Here is a 15,149-nt window from a genome sequence, read left to right on the forward strand (position 1 = left end):
CTCTGGAGGCTTGCAGTAGACACCTGGTAGCATCTCACCAAGCACAGCAGATCTCTCAGGGAAAACTTAAAATTTCTCAGGCCAGGGATTCTCTGTGAGCTATAGTTTTGGTAGATGAGCATGCAGGAATGCCTCGGGAATTAGGTCACATCATGACTTACAGAGTTGTTTATCATCTGCCATCCCTCGGGAGCAAGAGTCTAACCAAGACCTTGGGCATGGTAATGGGTTTGTGGTTACAGAGCTTCTTCTTAGCCACATGTCCCTGTAACATGCAGGAGAGCTGTCAAGGGTGGTGGTGGCCATAAGTGGCAGTAGAATGTGTATTTGTATGTTTGAGTTGTTGTGTCCTGGAGCCACATGGGAAATCTGTAGGAGGGAAGTCTGGTGTGGGGGCTGGCTTGTCCCTGTGATGACAGAGCTGTGATTTTGTTACAGTTCGAGGTGGCTTCCTGCACCTCACAGAAGCTCTTTCTTTCCGTCGTGACCCGGACTTGATCAGCTCCACAGTCTGTGCCATCATTGCAACCCTGAAATCAGGAGAGAAGTGTAATGTGGAGCCAGAGCTCATCAGCAAAGGTATGGAGGTCCCTTCTGCTCTCCTTCTTTCTAGCATCAGCTTGAACTTCCAGCCCTGCCTACTGTGCAGGCTGTGGGAATCTGCCTTCTCCTGGATCAGAAAATGTGAACTGATCTAAGCTTGGCTGTGTCTTGTATCACCTCCTTTCCCCCACTGTATGTGGGTTTATAAACTGTGATCTGGGGCTCAGATTAAGTCTCTGAGCAAACTGTTGGTTTCCACTAACAAAAAGAAATGGAAGCCTACTATCCCAAATAAAAATGGCTTCTCTCTTCCTCACTGAGCCTGGCTATCAGGAATAATACTTGCAAGGTTCCATACCTTTCACCACACCCTGGGATTAATGAGTGACATCTTTCTCCCTCTGCTAGTCCTTCAAGGTCTGATTGAAACCCACTCTCCCTACCTGGAGGAGCTCCTGACTGTCCTCTTCTCAGCTACTGTTGAGACCAGGTGTCCTGCCATGAAACCAATTGCTGTGGTGTGCTCCTTGTTGCTCCAGGACAAGGAAGAAACCCCAGTAAAGAAGGAGATGGAGAGTTGCAGGTGAGCCAAGGCAATGATGGGAATTCACAGGTAGGTCTGGGTGCATGGTATCACCAGTGACACTGGCTTTGCTTTGTCCACAGTGCTGAATCAGCTTGGCCAGGGCCTGCCTCTGGCCTTCTCAATGACTGGCTGGAGATGTTGGACCCAGAGGTCATCAGCAGCTGCCCTGATCTACAGCAGAAGCTACTGTTCTCCTGGAACAAAGTAAGAGTGGTTGGGCAGGGGGACTGCTGTGCTGAAATGATTTTCTGGGGTGCTGACCTGCACCTGGAAACAGGGCAAGGGCTATTTTTATGCTCTGCCACAGGTTACTGTAGGAGTTCCAAAGCAATACAGGCTGACTAGGAGGACAGTTCTGTGCAAGGCTCATATTTGTCAGTGCAGGGATTATGTTTCCTCTCATCTTTATATTTCCTCAGCTGTGTTCTTTTAAGGACTTCAAAGTGCTTTGTAGACACAGCACAGTCCCATAACAACCCAGCCAGCTGTGTTTTCATTGGTATTTTTGCAGACAGATCAATAGCTTGCCCAAAGTGCCATGCCAAAGTTAAGGCTGAAACTGAATTTCACATCTGATGCCATGTTCTCTCAGAAAGTGCTGCCCTAAATCCTCAATCCTGCTGTCTGTGCTCTCTGCCCTCCTGGATTATCATCCTTCTGCAATACACATGGCATGTCCTGCAGCCACCTTGCTACCAGGACCTGTTCATTACAGCTCTTTCTCTCTTGGTGCTTCCAGGCAGGGTCCCAGGTGCCCTCCTTCCGCCCATACCTCTTGGCTCTCCTGACTCACCAGTCCAGCTGGACCACACTGCACCAGTGCATCAGGCTTCTGCTTGGCAGGAACAGGGAGCAAAGGTGAGTCTTGTTTGGCCTAGCCAAGGGATTGAGTTGGGCAACTCTGTCTGTCTGAGAGAGAACAAGACCTGCCATGTTCATGATGTGACTGCCAAAAATAGTCTTTGTGAGAAGGACGCAGATTTCAGACCGGCTGATTTGTGTACCTTGATGTAAATATTACCTACTGTTTGATGGAAGCAGCACATAAAGATTTGGCTGCGTTCTAAACAGGAAGTGCTAATTATGGGTAATCCTTCTTGCATTGCCCTTGTTGGTAGTCTTTATGAACACAGGGTTTGCAGGATGGCTTGGATAGCAAACTGAGGGCTGTCTCTGTATCTGAGCAGGCTCTGATGGATATTTTGGTTGTACTAAACTCTATTTCCAGTCTTTCTCTAACCCTTTAATTACATCAGGCTCCCAGTTTTGATCTCTGCAGCAGCCCTAGCTCTGAGCTTCTATACACAGCTTTCAAGTACTGAAGTTCCAGTGTAGTGGTATTGTTACAGTTATGAACCAGGACATGCTGAAAACTAATAACAGCAATGCTTCTAAAACTGGTAGTATTCCAGTTTATTATTTTATTCTTAATTTCTTGCTCAAAATTAAATTACTTCCTCAGTTCAAGGTAACTGCTGTGATAGGGACAGTAAGGTCATTGGTCTGATTGTACCAACTATTTTGTTGATGACCAGCTCCTGTCCTTGGTGTTAGGCTCCATGTAGCCCCCACACTTGCTGAATGCCATTTGTTCTGTTCTGTACTCTGTGCTGTGCTTATTGCAACAACTATTTAGTCATAATCTGGGAACAGAACCAACCCCCTTCTTGGGACTTAATAGGTCCTATTTTTACATTTGCAGATGTTTCTTTCTTCACAGCACTCATCATGTTTAGTGATGCTTCCATGTGTTTGTGTGCTGCCCGAGGGTTGTGTTGACTCTAATTGCAAATCTGTCTTCTTTTGTCTTCTGGCAGGTTTGACCCAACTGCATCCTTGGATTTCTTGTGGGCCTGTATTCACATTCCTCGGATCTGGCAGGGAAGGGACCAGAGAACTCCTCAGGTATTGGTTCAGTTCTTCCAATATTCCTGTCTGGATGGAGTGAGAGGCAATGTTTTCACAGTGCCTGATTTTTCCATGGCCAAGAGGTGGCTGGAGTGATTCAGGCGCAGTGTGCCAAGTTTGCTGCCTGTACCTCAGCTGATTGCTTAGTTGCTCTGCTGTTGCATATTACAGTGGCAGTTTAGAGTCCAGAAAGCTGATAGGAACACATAAAGTTTGCCCACTTGGCATTTCCCCTGCAGCAGTTGCCACAATATCTAGTAAAGGCTCAAGGCTGGAGTGACAAGCAAGCTAAAACTCAGCATGGGATGATTGCCATTTTACAAAGAAAAGGAGGCTGTGTCTCTTCTCCACAGAACTGGTGACTGAATTATGCTTTCTGACCTATCACACATGCTGAGATGGAAGTAAATGAAGAAGTAGAGGAGGGGTAAAGAGATTTTATTTGGGGCTATGATTCTTTCAGAGCCCTAGATATGGAGCCATTCTTAAGTGTGGTTTTAAGGTTCCATTCCAGTCAGGGAGGGTGTGACTAGAAGAAACTTGGGATTTGGTGTGGAATAATTTGGGGTGTTCTCTTGCCTTACAGAAGCGCCGTGAGGAATTTGTGCTCCACCTGAAGGCATCAGAACTGATCAGCATGGTGGAGCTGATCCTGGCTGAAGCAGAGACCAGATACCAGAACACTGATGAGGCCTCCTGCACACTCATCCAGTCTCGACTGCCGTTGCTGCTCAGTTGTTCTCATGGAGACCTTGAGAACATCAAAAAAGTAACAGAATATTTGACCAACTGCATCCAGCAGTGGGGAAGCAGGTGAGGATGCAAATGAGGAGCATTGTCTGCTGGAATTGTAGTTCTTGAGCACAGGCAGGTAATGCTGAGACTTGCCAGTATGTCTTCAGTAAGAATGTCATGTTCCAGAGCCTGTATGAAAATGCACACTATCCTCCCCGAGGTTTGGGGAAATAACAAGTGGTTTTGAGTGGTACTCAGCCCAGGAAGCTGATTTCAAAAGTGAAATTTAAGGGCCTTCTTGCTTTTAGGACTTCAGAATGAAATTCTTGACATGCTTGGGGTTTTTTCTTTTGTTCTTTAAGGCAGTGGTTATTTTTGGTTACTAGTTCCTAACGTGGGATTTCTTGTCTACTCATCCCTTGAGTCACTGCTTGTAATACATCCTGCTTCTGACTTGCTTTGAAAGCTGAATGGAGACCAAATTATTTCCTAACAGCTATTTTAAGACTGTGGAAAGAACAGGAAGATGATGTTTTTGTGGCAGTGAAAGGAACTGACCTAATTCCAACCTTTCTTATGGTGATATTAGGAAAGATTCTGAGTGACTGTTTCTTTCTACTTCCTCCCAGTACAGACTATGCCAGGGATCTCCAGGGGGTTCAGGTGTGTGGAGAACATGCTGGTTAGTCTGAATAGTTGTGGTTCTGGCTTGTTTTCCAATGGGGATGGGGCTGACTGTGAGTACCACATGCAGGAACTCTGCACTAGAAATGTAAGCAGAGCTTTCTTCTTCTATGCCTTTGAACTGCAGTTTTCTAACTCCAAATGGCTCGTGATGGATCCCCATAGACTGTGCATGGATCTGTGTAGAAAGTGAATTATTTGAGCTGTTCAAAAGAAGCAAAGGCTTAAAAAGCACTGGTTGAGATTATTGATGTCTGTTTTCACGTGCTCTGTTTACCACATGCAGGAGGAGTGTTACTAATCTGATGGGTCTTGGATGTTTGCTGGTTCAACTAATGTAGTGTCCTGTGGCTGACCCCTCCCTTTCTCCTTTAGCTCTGTGGGGAAGTGCTGCCAGGACCTTCTGCTGCAGATATATCTGCAACTACCTGAGCTCCTGGTCCCTATGCCTGAGATGCTTCTTACCAGTGAAGGAGCCAGAGACAGCAGCACTTGCAAGGTAAAGTTAGAGGCATAGGAAAGCCCCTTTCCAGTTGTGTATGCACAATGGATGCTACCTTGATGCCCAGTTTAGAAGGTGAGGGCTGGCAAAAGCTTCCTGGGTGACTTTGGTTTCTTTATTTTGCTTTTCTGTTACCCCATCCCTGCCTGCACTCTCCAGAGCAGAGAGTTCTGGTGTGGTTTGTTTTGCAGTGTCCTTCTATAAAATAGTATAAGCTCCATAAGCTTCTGTGTGCCAAAGGCTTCTGTAAGGCACAAGTGTGCAGGCATCTGATCCTGCTTTGATGTCTGTAGGGACTGTGGACTTCAGATCCCATGCCAGCTGGAACACTGCATCTGCTCGCAGATTCTACCTGAAAATAATTTCTGTTAACCCCCCTGTGTAGCTGGAAAGGAATTGGGAAACACTGCTGGAGAGCCAGGGGCTGGTTTGTACATTAAACTTCTTAACAGTTTGCTCATTATTTTTCTTGCAGCTTGATGCCCTGGTTCACAGATTCATTAACCTCCTCGCAGACACCAGTGACTCCAAGTCATCCGAAAGCCGCGTGTGGGATGCCAATATGGCCTGCAGGAAGCTGGCTGTGGCTCATCCCATCCTCCTCCTTAGGTACCTCTCTCTCCCTGTGTGTCTCTGGGGCTTACTGCAAAGCATCCACCCTTGTCCTAGAAAGGGAACAAACTTGCAGCAATCACAGTGGTGGTGACAGAATTCACCTTCACGTACAGAAGTCAGGAGAAAAGGCAGCAAAGTGACATCTTTTACAGTGAGGCAACACCTTGTGTCTGTCAGGGAATAATCTTGGAACTGGAGACTGGGGAGCAGAGTATGGGTGGGAAATGGGGTGTGCTGAGTCTATCTGTACAGGGATCAAGACAAGAACTCTGAGAGAGGATAAGGGTTTGCCTTCCAGGAACTGATGTAACATGTACTTTTGAAAGATCTAGGCCTAGATTTTCTTGTTTGGTGTTTCAGGCACTTGCCAATGATCGCAGCACTGCTGCACGGCCGCGTTCACCTCAATTTCCAGGAATTCAGGCAGCAGAACCACTTGACCTTCTTCATCCATGTCCTGGGGATCCTGGAGCTGCTCCAGCCGCAGGTGTTCCAGAACGAGCACCAGGCGGCACTCTGGGACTGTCTCCTATCCTTCATCCGTCTGCTGCTGGTAGGAAAATCCCTCCCTGTGCCGGCTGCTGGCCACTAGATGGGGAAGCTCCTGTAGCAAAGGGCCAACCTTGGTGCTTCTCATTTGAAAGGAAAGCCTTCCTAAATGCCTAAGAACAAAAAAGTGCATTAAGTACCTTGGAGAGCTTGAAGAGGAGACAGCAGATCAAGAAACTGCTCCCTGGTACCCAGAGATGTAGGATGGGGCAGTGCATTGCTGCTATATTTTGGTTAACTCTCACCTTTTTGATCCTTTCCCAGAACTACAGAAAATCCTCCCGGCACCTGGCTGCCTTCATCAGCAAGTTTGTGCAGTTTATCCACAAGTACATCACGTGCAATGCCCAGGCAGCTGTCTCCTTCTTGCAGAAGCACTCGGATCCACTCCAGTAAGCTTCCTTATGCCTGTTAGCCCATGCACAGTCAGATTGCCAGGAGCTAATCAGACAGAAGACAGCAAGAGGATGTGACAGAGTAGCTGCTAATATGGCACTTTTTTACCCTTGGCTCCCTTAAGTCACCACTGAAATGAGCAGCATATCTCTTCTTTATAGGTGAAAACTGAGCCCAAGGAAGTCACATAATGACTTTAACTCCCATAATGGCCTAAATGTTATATTGAGGTATTATAGTGCCCTGCAACCTTTCATAGAAGCAGCTGCAGAGTCTTTCCCCAGAGCAGTGGCTGCAGGGTCCCACCTACAGATATGTGGGGAAAATGGATTTGAGTTCCAGTTATGAAGAAAGGAATTGTTTCTGCCTCTAAGAAGCTCTTTGTTTCAGTGTGCATATCTGTTCTCATGCCCTTATTGCTATTGAAAGCCAAACACACCACTTCTTTTTCCCAGTGACCTGTCCTCAGACAACAGTGACCTAGCAATGCTGAAGTCCCTCCTGGCTGGGCTGAGCCTGCCTAGTAAGAGTGGCATCTTGGACAGGGGCTCTGATGAAGAGAAGGATGGTGAGTCTGGGTGGGAGAAGAGTTATTCCAGCTGGTAAACCTGCAGTCTGTTTTGGAGAATACGTGTTTTTGTGGGCTGTGTTTGTTCTTGTAGCAGCTCAGTGTGTTTAGAGTGGAGAATGGCACTTGTATGCTCAGCAGTTGGGAAGCAGTATTTGGGATGGGTTAATTTGTTTTCCTGCCAGTGATATCACTGCTGGAGCAGAACAGCTCTTAACAAGGGTGAGTTTCCTGGTTGTGGATTTTGCTGTTTTAATCCACACTTAAGGATTGACCTGTTGGGGGGACTCTAAGGGTACATCCATTCTTCCACTGTTGACAGCTTGCACAGCTTGCATGGGGAAATAATTCAGCATTAAAAGAGCTTGCAAAGCTTCCTCCTCAGTGTCAGCTGAGGGGGTTACAGGAGGTGCAGTGAGATTAGAGACAGTGTGAGACAATTGTATCTCAGCATTGCTGGTGGCTCATGATACTCCACTGCACTGCTGGGGAATCCTGGCCAGTCCAGAGGCTGTCAGGAGTGCCCTGCTCTGTCTCTCTCCCCCCAGATGAAGCAGCTGCTGGCTCTCTCCCCCTGGTCAGCGTGTCCCTCTTCACTCCCCTCACGCCAGCTGAAATGGCCCCGTACATGAAGAGGCTCTCCAGAGGCCAGACAGTGGAGGGTGAGTGAGGCCCTGCTGTGCAAAGACACAGGGCAAATGCAGGCATTTGTCAACCTTGTTACTTATCTGTCAGCAGCAGCCTGGTTTCCTGTTTCAATCTTGTGTTTGGAAGTCACCAGCAGTTAGGATGTTGTTCCATTTTTGGATTAACTTGTCCATAGCCTCCTGTGATTCTGTGACAGAGGCTTCCTATGATTCTGTTATCACTTAGTTCAGCAGTACTTCAGTGGCCCTTTTAGGCCATTTGAGATTGGCCCTTCTGGGCCATTTGATTGCCCCTTTGAGGCTCTTCAAGGATCCTCAAGCATTTTGGGGGATAGCATGAGTAAATCAAGGAATGCTGCAGTTCGAGCCAGGTCTGAAGTGCTGATAGGAATGAAATACCAAACTGATGAGAAGCAGGATTTGCTAGAAATCCCCAAATGGCCTTCATAGAAGAAAACCATGTTAATCTGGCATATGGGAACAATAATCTCCAAAGGTCTTCTGAAACTACATGTGTCCTGTGTTCAAACCTAAGTTGTGACAGTTTTCCTTCCAAGGTAGAATAGGAAAAAAAAGTCCTACCTGTACCCTGTTTTTTAAAGAAACACTCTGAAGGTCTTTATTTACAGAAGAAGGTGTTCTGAAACTGAAAACTCTCACCCCATTGTATTCCTTCTGCCTGGGCAGGTTGGGATGTGTCGATCTGGCACATCCCTGGTCTCCACCTTTCTGAGGAACTGCCTTCATTACACTACCTCTGTGTGCAAGTGGGGAAACTTGGGAGATGATGACATCTCCCTGATGGCTTGGGAGATCTGTTTTGTGGGGAAAAAGAAAAGATTCTTTGCTGGATCAGTGAATTTCAGTCACCTTTTCAACCTGTGTCTTCTCCCAGACATCCTGGAGGTGCTGACAGACATTGATGAGATGTCCAGACGGAGGCCAGAAATTCTTGCCTTTTTTGCTGTGAGTATTGGTGTCTCAAACTGCAACTGGAAGGGATTCTTTTCACCAGAGACTGTTGCACAGCCAGCTGAAACACCACCCTTCCTCTGCTTTTTGGGTGGTTGTTGCAGCACCTTAGGAGAAATGTGTCCTCAGTTAGCCCTGCTGAGGGCAGACAGTATTTCCTTCCATTGCATACTGCCTCAACTATCATCTACTGTATGTCAGAGGAAGAATTAAACCTCTGTCCTCTTCCCAGGGCAAGGAGAGAACAGAACAGCTCTGTTGAATAAGCTGGAAACTAGGGAAAACTCAGCTGTCCCACATGAAATAAGATTACAGAAGGGTACTTTAAAGTATTCAAAACCAGGATAATCTGTCTTACAAAGAGGGATTTCTGGGGTCAGCCAGTACCTGCTGGATTTGTGTTGGGCTGGATTGGTGTGGAGGGGGAGTAATGCCAGTCTGAGGAGTTTGTGGTCCCTGAATGGCCCTGTGATCCACATTTGTCCATCTTTCAGACAAACCTGCAGAAGCTGATGAGTTCATCAGAGGATTCCTGCCGAAACCTGGCCTTCAGCCTGGCTCTGCGCTCCATCCAGAACAACCCCAGGTGAGCACCACTGCACCTGAGCCTGTGCTGCCTGATCTGGGGCTGCACTGACCCTGTCATGTTTCCCTCCCAGCATTGCTGCAGATTTCCTGCCCACCTACATGTACTGCCTGGGCAGCCGAGACTTCGAGGTGGTGCAGACAGCGCTGAGGAACCTGCCTGAGTACACCCTCCTTTGCCAAGGTACCTGGAGATCAGCCACCTTTGGGCCGTGGTTGGCCTCACAAGGGTCAAAACTGGGGTGCTGTGCTCCCCTGGGAAGTTTTCATGGATTGCTGTTGCTTAGACCAGGCTGTCAATACCAGCAGTAGCTTTGGGCTGAGCTTCACAAGGGGGATTTGTCATAGAGACAAGGGGGATTCCTTGAAGTAGATTTGCTCCCTTACAGTTTTCTCTGAGTTGTGACCTCTCACATGATCACAAACCCACAGAGCTGTTAGAGGGGGGATAGTGCCAAGTTCTTATGGAAGGGGAGATTTCTCATACAGCTGCAAATGCTCCCCCAGTGGTTGTTGGTGGATTGCTCTTGCACAAGGAGCCCTGGGGCCAGTCCTCACTCTGCCTTTCCCTTTCCTTTTCCCTTTCCCAGAGCATGCAGCAGTGCTGCTGCACAGGGCCTTCCTGGTGGGCATGTACGGCCAGATCGACACCAGCTCTCAGATCTCAGAGGCCTTGAAGATTCTGCACATGGAGGCCATGATATGAACATGTGGTTCTGGGGGTTCCACTTCCAGAGGAATTAATTTAATGGATTCATCAGCTGCATTACAGCCCTTTAAGAAGAACAGTGTATTGCAACCCATGTGCTGGAGGATCAAAGAGGTGATGTGGCAGGCCAGACTGTGCTGGAAAAGAAGAAGGTGCTGACTGAAGATCAGAAAAGGGCAACGATCAATCTGGCTGGCTAAGATGCCATTATTGTGGGAGAAAAATCTCCTAAACATTGTGCCAAACAGGGACCACTTCCTTCTTGGGATCTTGGGGCAGTGGCTGTTGGTTTGTTATTTGGGGTTTTTTGTCTCTCCAAGAAGGCACAGCTGCTGGGAGAGCAGAAGGGAATGAGTGATGGCCCTTGCAATTGAAGTGTCTGCACTCTCTGTGTTGGAGAGAACATGCAGATTTGTGCAGGGGGAGAGACCACTTTGGTTTCTGGGGGTGGGTGGTTTTTATTTTATAATTAAAATTCTCTTTGTTTCCATTGTGCCTTTCTCTGCTCTCTTGGGCATAGCTTGACATCTCTCTCACCCTGTTCTTCAGTCTCTTGTTACTCTAGACAAAGCATTTCTGGAAGACCCATCTCCATGGCCAAGTGCTCACAGGGCTGTCTAGGCCTTCTACAGGATATGCAAGAAATAGAAGAGATTTGGAAGGGTCATTGAGTTACTATGGATGAGTTGGGTCAGTACCAGCTCCTGACAGGACAACTTTTAAGAGATTCCTTGGAAAACTTTTGTTTAAAAACAAATAAAACAAACTTCTTGGTACATCTGCAAACATCCCAGCAGCTGGCCACTGTCACAGTGGAGGCTTTGAACCAGCAGCTGGGTTTCCTCCTTGGGATCTGCCAGTTCCTCCCTGTGACTCTTCTGACCACTGCTCTCTGGTCCTTGCCTGCTGATAGGGGTGAGGGTTTATTTGCCAGCTGTCATTTGAGGACAGGAAATCTTCCTTTCCCCTGCTCCAGAGAAATTACTGCTCCTTGTGCTTGTTCTCCAGCCTCACTTAATTCTAATCACCAATTTGTTCTCCTGTCATTTGTCTCTATTCCTCTGGTGCTCCACTTGTTAGTAGAGAAACACTGTAGTATGGTAATGACAAACATCCTGGAGGAATTTTATCTCCTTGCTGGTGGCAGGGACAGTTGTGACCTCATAGGTGGCTGGGTGGGGAAATGTTGGCTGTTCTTGCACATGAGGAATATCACAGCTGAGCACTTTAGCTGGTGTGTCAAAATATGAATGAATGTCCAGCTGGCTTTGCAAAGAAATGGAGAAGAAAAGGGGGAGAACTGAACCTCCCATCAATTCTAAGTAGCCTTGTCTTTAAATAGAGATTAGAGCCATCAGTTATGGATGCAACATGCTCTTTTCCTCAGCAGCATCTGCTTTGCATCCAGAGCCACTACTGTGGCAATTAGCTCCATGTAAATTATGTGGAGGAACAGCTGAAGGAGATCAAGTCAGTGGAATGGGTTTCCTGAGGGGCTCAGTGACAGCAGGATTAATGCCTGTCCAAGGGGAGCCAGGAATCTCACTGGGAACCCTTTCCTTAGTCCCTTATCACACATCATTAAGGCACTGCTCAGTTTGTCAGGGCAGGGAGGTAGTTCTGTTGGTGCTGCTGTGGGCCTAGAGCAGCTGGGAACTTGTGGGACTTCCTGGAAAAGGGCTTTTAAGGACTTTGAGTCAAGGAGCAGGGAAGATGTCTCAGGACTGTTATTGTGCAAGGACAGTGAGTCAAACACGATAGTGGTGCTTTGGTAAAGATCCTCTCTGCAGCTGGGGCTTTCCAGAAATTCCACTCTGGGGCTGCAACTAGAAACATTTACAGGCAAAACCAAACAATGTGGTTGGTCCCAAATTGTCCTGTGTGTGTTTTGCAATGCCTGTGGTGAGCAGAGCTGCTCCAGGATGCCTGGGTCACAGGAGCAGGACATGCTTGGATGTTGGCAGAACTACTTCAGGACCCCCCAGTCCAGAGCAGACAGGCTTTGCAGAGCTGTGTGGAAAGAGATATGTCTGGGAAGGTGGAAGGAGCATCTCTTTAGCAGCAGCAGGAATCTCCTTTTGGGAAATCAGGAAATGAAGTCAAATGGAGATGATGTGGGTGGAAGTTACTCTGCAGAACTGAGACTTCCCATAGATCTCCCAGTACAAAAATCGTCTGTGATTTGTTGATCTCTCCTTTTTGCTGTGTTGAAGGTTCCCACAATGCATTTTCTCTGCTGCCATCCTCTGCTTGGACCCAGTGGAGCTAAGCAGGTTGCCTTGGCTTGAAGCGCATCATCAAAACCAGATCAGTGCTGAAAACAGGGCTGTCAGAGGGTGCCAGGCTGGGTGGAGACAGCTCAGGGCAGGGCCCCATCCCTGCTGTTGGGGAAGGCAGCTGTGACAGCTCTCAAGTCGTTGGTGACAGTGGTACTGATGCCCTGACTGTACACTGTGCTCTGTAATTTCCATCTCTGCCTGGCTGAGCACCTCCTCTCCTCCCATCCTGGCTGAGCTGGCAGTGTCCCCCTTCACAGCTCATCCCAGGCTCCTCCTGGGGCTGGGAACATCCTCTGTGTCTTCAAGAGCTGGTGCCTTGATCAGAAGAGGAGTGGTGAGGAGGTTTGCAGGGTCTTTCCTGGCCAAGCCCATGGGGCCCCATGACTCACCCAGTGCAAGTCACTGCTCCCATCTGCCTTACAGGCAGCACATCCCAGACTGCTGCAAAATGCTTGTTCAGACACTTTTTCACCATCATCTCCCGCAGTCAAGAGCTTTCTAAAGAGAACTGGGCTGCCAGAGCTGGTGGCTGGGGCTGGGGAATGTGTTTAACACTGGCTCATGGGGAGGCTTTTTGTCTTCTCAGCTACACTGGGAATCCCTTGCCAGCTGTAGGGGGAGGCATGATGGGGAGGAGAAAACTGGCCAGAGGTTTGTTTCTCATCCTGGAGCTGCACCCAGCTCAGGGCAAGGCTGGCTCTTGTCCAGCATGCACATGATGGGTCTCCACTGCTTGGCTGGGCACCGGTGGGCATCTCCAAGCTGGCCACACCACGACCTGCCAGGCCTTGTGTGGCTGCAGTTGTGGCCCCTCACAGGTGCCAATGTCCTGGAGGTTCGTGGCTTTTTGGCACAGCTCTGGGCAAGGTTGTGCACCCCAGGAACTGTGAGGGGTATCCTGGAGCAGCATGTAAATTTGGTTATGAGCACGGGTGTGACTAAGCAGGGAGGTGCCTGCCTGTTCCTGCCTCAGTGCCTGCTGCCTCTGGGACATGCTTGGCATTGGGGAGCTGGACAAGCCCCACCACTGAGCTCAGAGGAACATCTGCCCAACCTGCTACACCAACAGCAGAAGCACAGGGAGAGGTGTGCAGGTGACAGCCACCAACTGGGATTTCATGGCTAAAGGCTGATGTGTGCCAGCCATGAGAAATGGGAAAGGGTAAAGAGAAGCCTCACCTTGCAAGGAGCAGCAGGCAAGAAGTCTTGTGCAAAATGAAAAAGGAGAGGAAAACTCTCCTTCTACCTGGTGTCTGTGAGTGGAGCCTGTTCCCAGGACTGCTCCCTGGGGCTCTGCCATCCACTCCCTCCAGCCAACCTCATCTGTGACCCCCATCAGTGACAAATGCAATCCTGGCCCTGCCTGCCCTCAATTAGCTTCCTTCTGGCCATACCACAGTTCAGGACAGTACAGTTCACACTTAACTCGAGGACTGCTTTGCTAAAAGCTAAAAATGGTAACTTTAGGAGTGTCAAAGCCAGCCCCATGCCATCCAAGTAGCCTGTCTGCTCTATGGGTAGCATTTGCCTGAGGTAGACTGCTCCCTGTGTTGCCTGCCCTTGTATTTAGATAATTTGCCCTTAAAGTAGCAGAATATAGAGCTTGAACTTTCCCATCATTTTAAAATCAGAAGACCTCTATAACAACACATCTGCCTGTCCTGTGTTGCTGGTGGTGTTTTGGTATCAGCCTGTTTGCAGGAACACCATCCCTAACACAAGAAGATACTGGCAAAAAATGTCAAGACCCCCAGCAACAATTAAAAAATTAATTAAGCTACAGTAGGCCAGTCATTGCTGGGTAATTATTAAGCTGTAAGAATTGCTAATTGTCTTATTAGCATTAAGCAATTATGCAAATAATGGAAAACATACCATAAGAGTAATAAAATTACCTCCCTTTCTCTCTCTTTTTTTTTTTTTTTAACCAATAATGATATTCAAAATCTGAAGTGATGCATATGGTTTTATTGTGAGTATCTTTGGAGAGGAGTGAGACCTCTAAGGGTGCTCAGCCCTTTTGGGGCATCCCAAAACACATTTACCATGAGTTCTCTTGCAGAGCTTGTAGTGCCACACACAAGGCCATACCCTGGTTCTGCACCCACCAAGGCACCAACACAGGGACACAGAGTGGCCAGGACTGGAGAGTCACAATTTTATACTGTCATAGATGTTCTAGGGCAGTCCCTGTTCTCCCCCTAATAAAGCACAGACTGCTTCAGGCTTGGTCTGGATGAAAACAAGGCAATTTGTAGTTTTTCTGTCAATTCAGTGCCGAAGTGGAAAGTTCTGGCCTTCAGAGTTGCTCTGTCTCAAGGATTGTATTCCTATGAAGTTTGTAACCTGAGGTAAGAGCTGGCTTCTTCTCCAGGTGAGGTTCCAGTTGGATTTCAGGGTTCAGAAATAAGGTGAATGATGAGGAAGTGTTTTTGTGTTCCTTGAACAAGAACAAAACCTCACCCTCACTACCAGGAAAAGGAAACTTCACTTGGGCCTGGAAAACATGAAGTGATTTTTTGCTTCAGCATGTTCACACTGTTAATCACTAACAAATTTTATTGGTTTTACAGGCTTTAAATTCTGCTTTACTGATAAGACACAGCATTTCAAAGTGCCCAAGCCAGTTCCTGCTTCAGGGTGTGTTCTGCTCCCATGGAGGTTCCTTGATAAACCTGGGGTCACTTCACGCAGTTGCATGATCCAGACAGATTTTGGTCTACAAAACACTCCTTTGCTTTCACTTTCTGATAAGAATGGGGATGTTCTCTCCTGGAGGACCAGAGAGAGTGTTCTGCCATGGTAGTGAGAAGACTGGGGATCACCTTTGTCTGTTTCCCCTCCTTGTCAGACAAGGGGAGATCACCTTAT

General features: G+C 47.8%; 1 protein-coding gene across 2 annotated transcripts in view; it reads left to right on the forward strand.

Moving 5' to 3' along the window:
* INTS1 (integrator complex subunit 1) overlaps window positions 1–10,489 on the forward strand; it is a 28,077-nt gene extending 17,588 nt beyond the window's left edge. For both annotated transcript variants that reach the window (XM_030958248.1, XM_030958249.1), the window contains exons 32-47: window positions 439–579; window positions 952–1,126; window positions 1,210–1,333; window positions 1,869–1,987; window positions 2,947–3,034; window positions 3,624–3,850; window positions 4,832–4,955; window positions 5,434–5,567; window positions 5,934–6,126; window positions 6,387–6,514; window positions 6,974–7,086; window positions 7,635–7,748; window positions 8,629–8,699; window positions 9,200–9,291; window positions 9,365–9,474; window positions 9,881–10,489. In XM_030958248.1, coding sequence (XP_030814108.1) covers window positions 439–579; window positions 952–1,126; window positions 1,210–1,333; window positions 1,869–1,987; window positions 2,947–3,034; window positions 3,624–3,850; window positions 4,832–4,955; window positions 5,434–5,567; window positions 5,934–6,126; window positions 6,387–6,514; window positions 6,974–7,086; window positions 7,635–7,748; window positions 8,629–8,699; window positions 9,200–9,291; window positions 9,365–9,474; window positions 9,881–9,996 — 2,069 coding nt within the window. In that variant the 3' untranslated portion in view covers window positions 9,997–10,489. The remainder of the gene's footprint in view (window positions 1–438; window positions 580–951; window positions 1,127–1,209; window positions 1,334–1,868; window positions 1,988–2,946; window positions 3,035–3,623; window positions 3,851–4,831; window positions 4,956–5,433; window positions 5,568–5,933; window positions 6,127–6,386; window positions 6,515–6,973; window positions 7,087–7,634; window positions 7,749–8,628; window positions 8,700–9,199; window positions 9,292–9,364; window positions 9,475–9,880) is intronic.
* The last annotated feature ends 4,660 nt before the right edge of the window (window positions 10,490–15,149 follow it).

The sequence above is a fragment of the Camarhynchus parvulus genome, chromosome 14 (genome assembly GCF_901933205.1).
Source record: "Camarhynchus parvulus chromosome 14, STF_HiC, whole genome shotgun sequence".
Classification (NCBI taxonomy): Eukaryota; Metazoa; Chordata; class Aves; order Passeriformes; family Thraupidae; genus Camarhynchus; species Camarhynchus parvulus.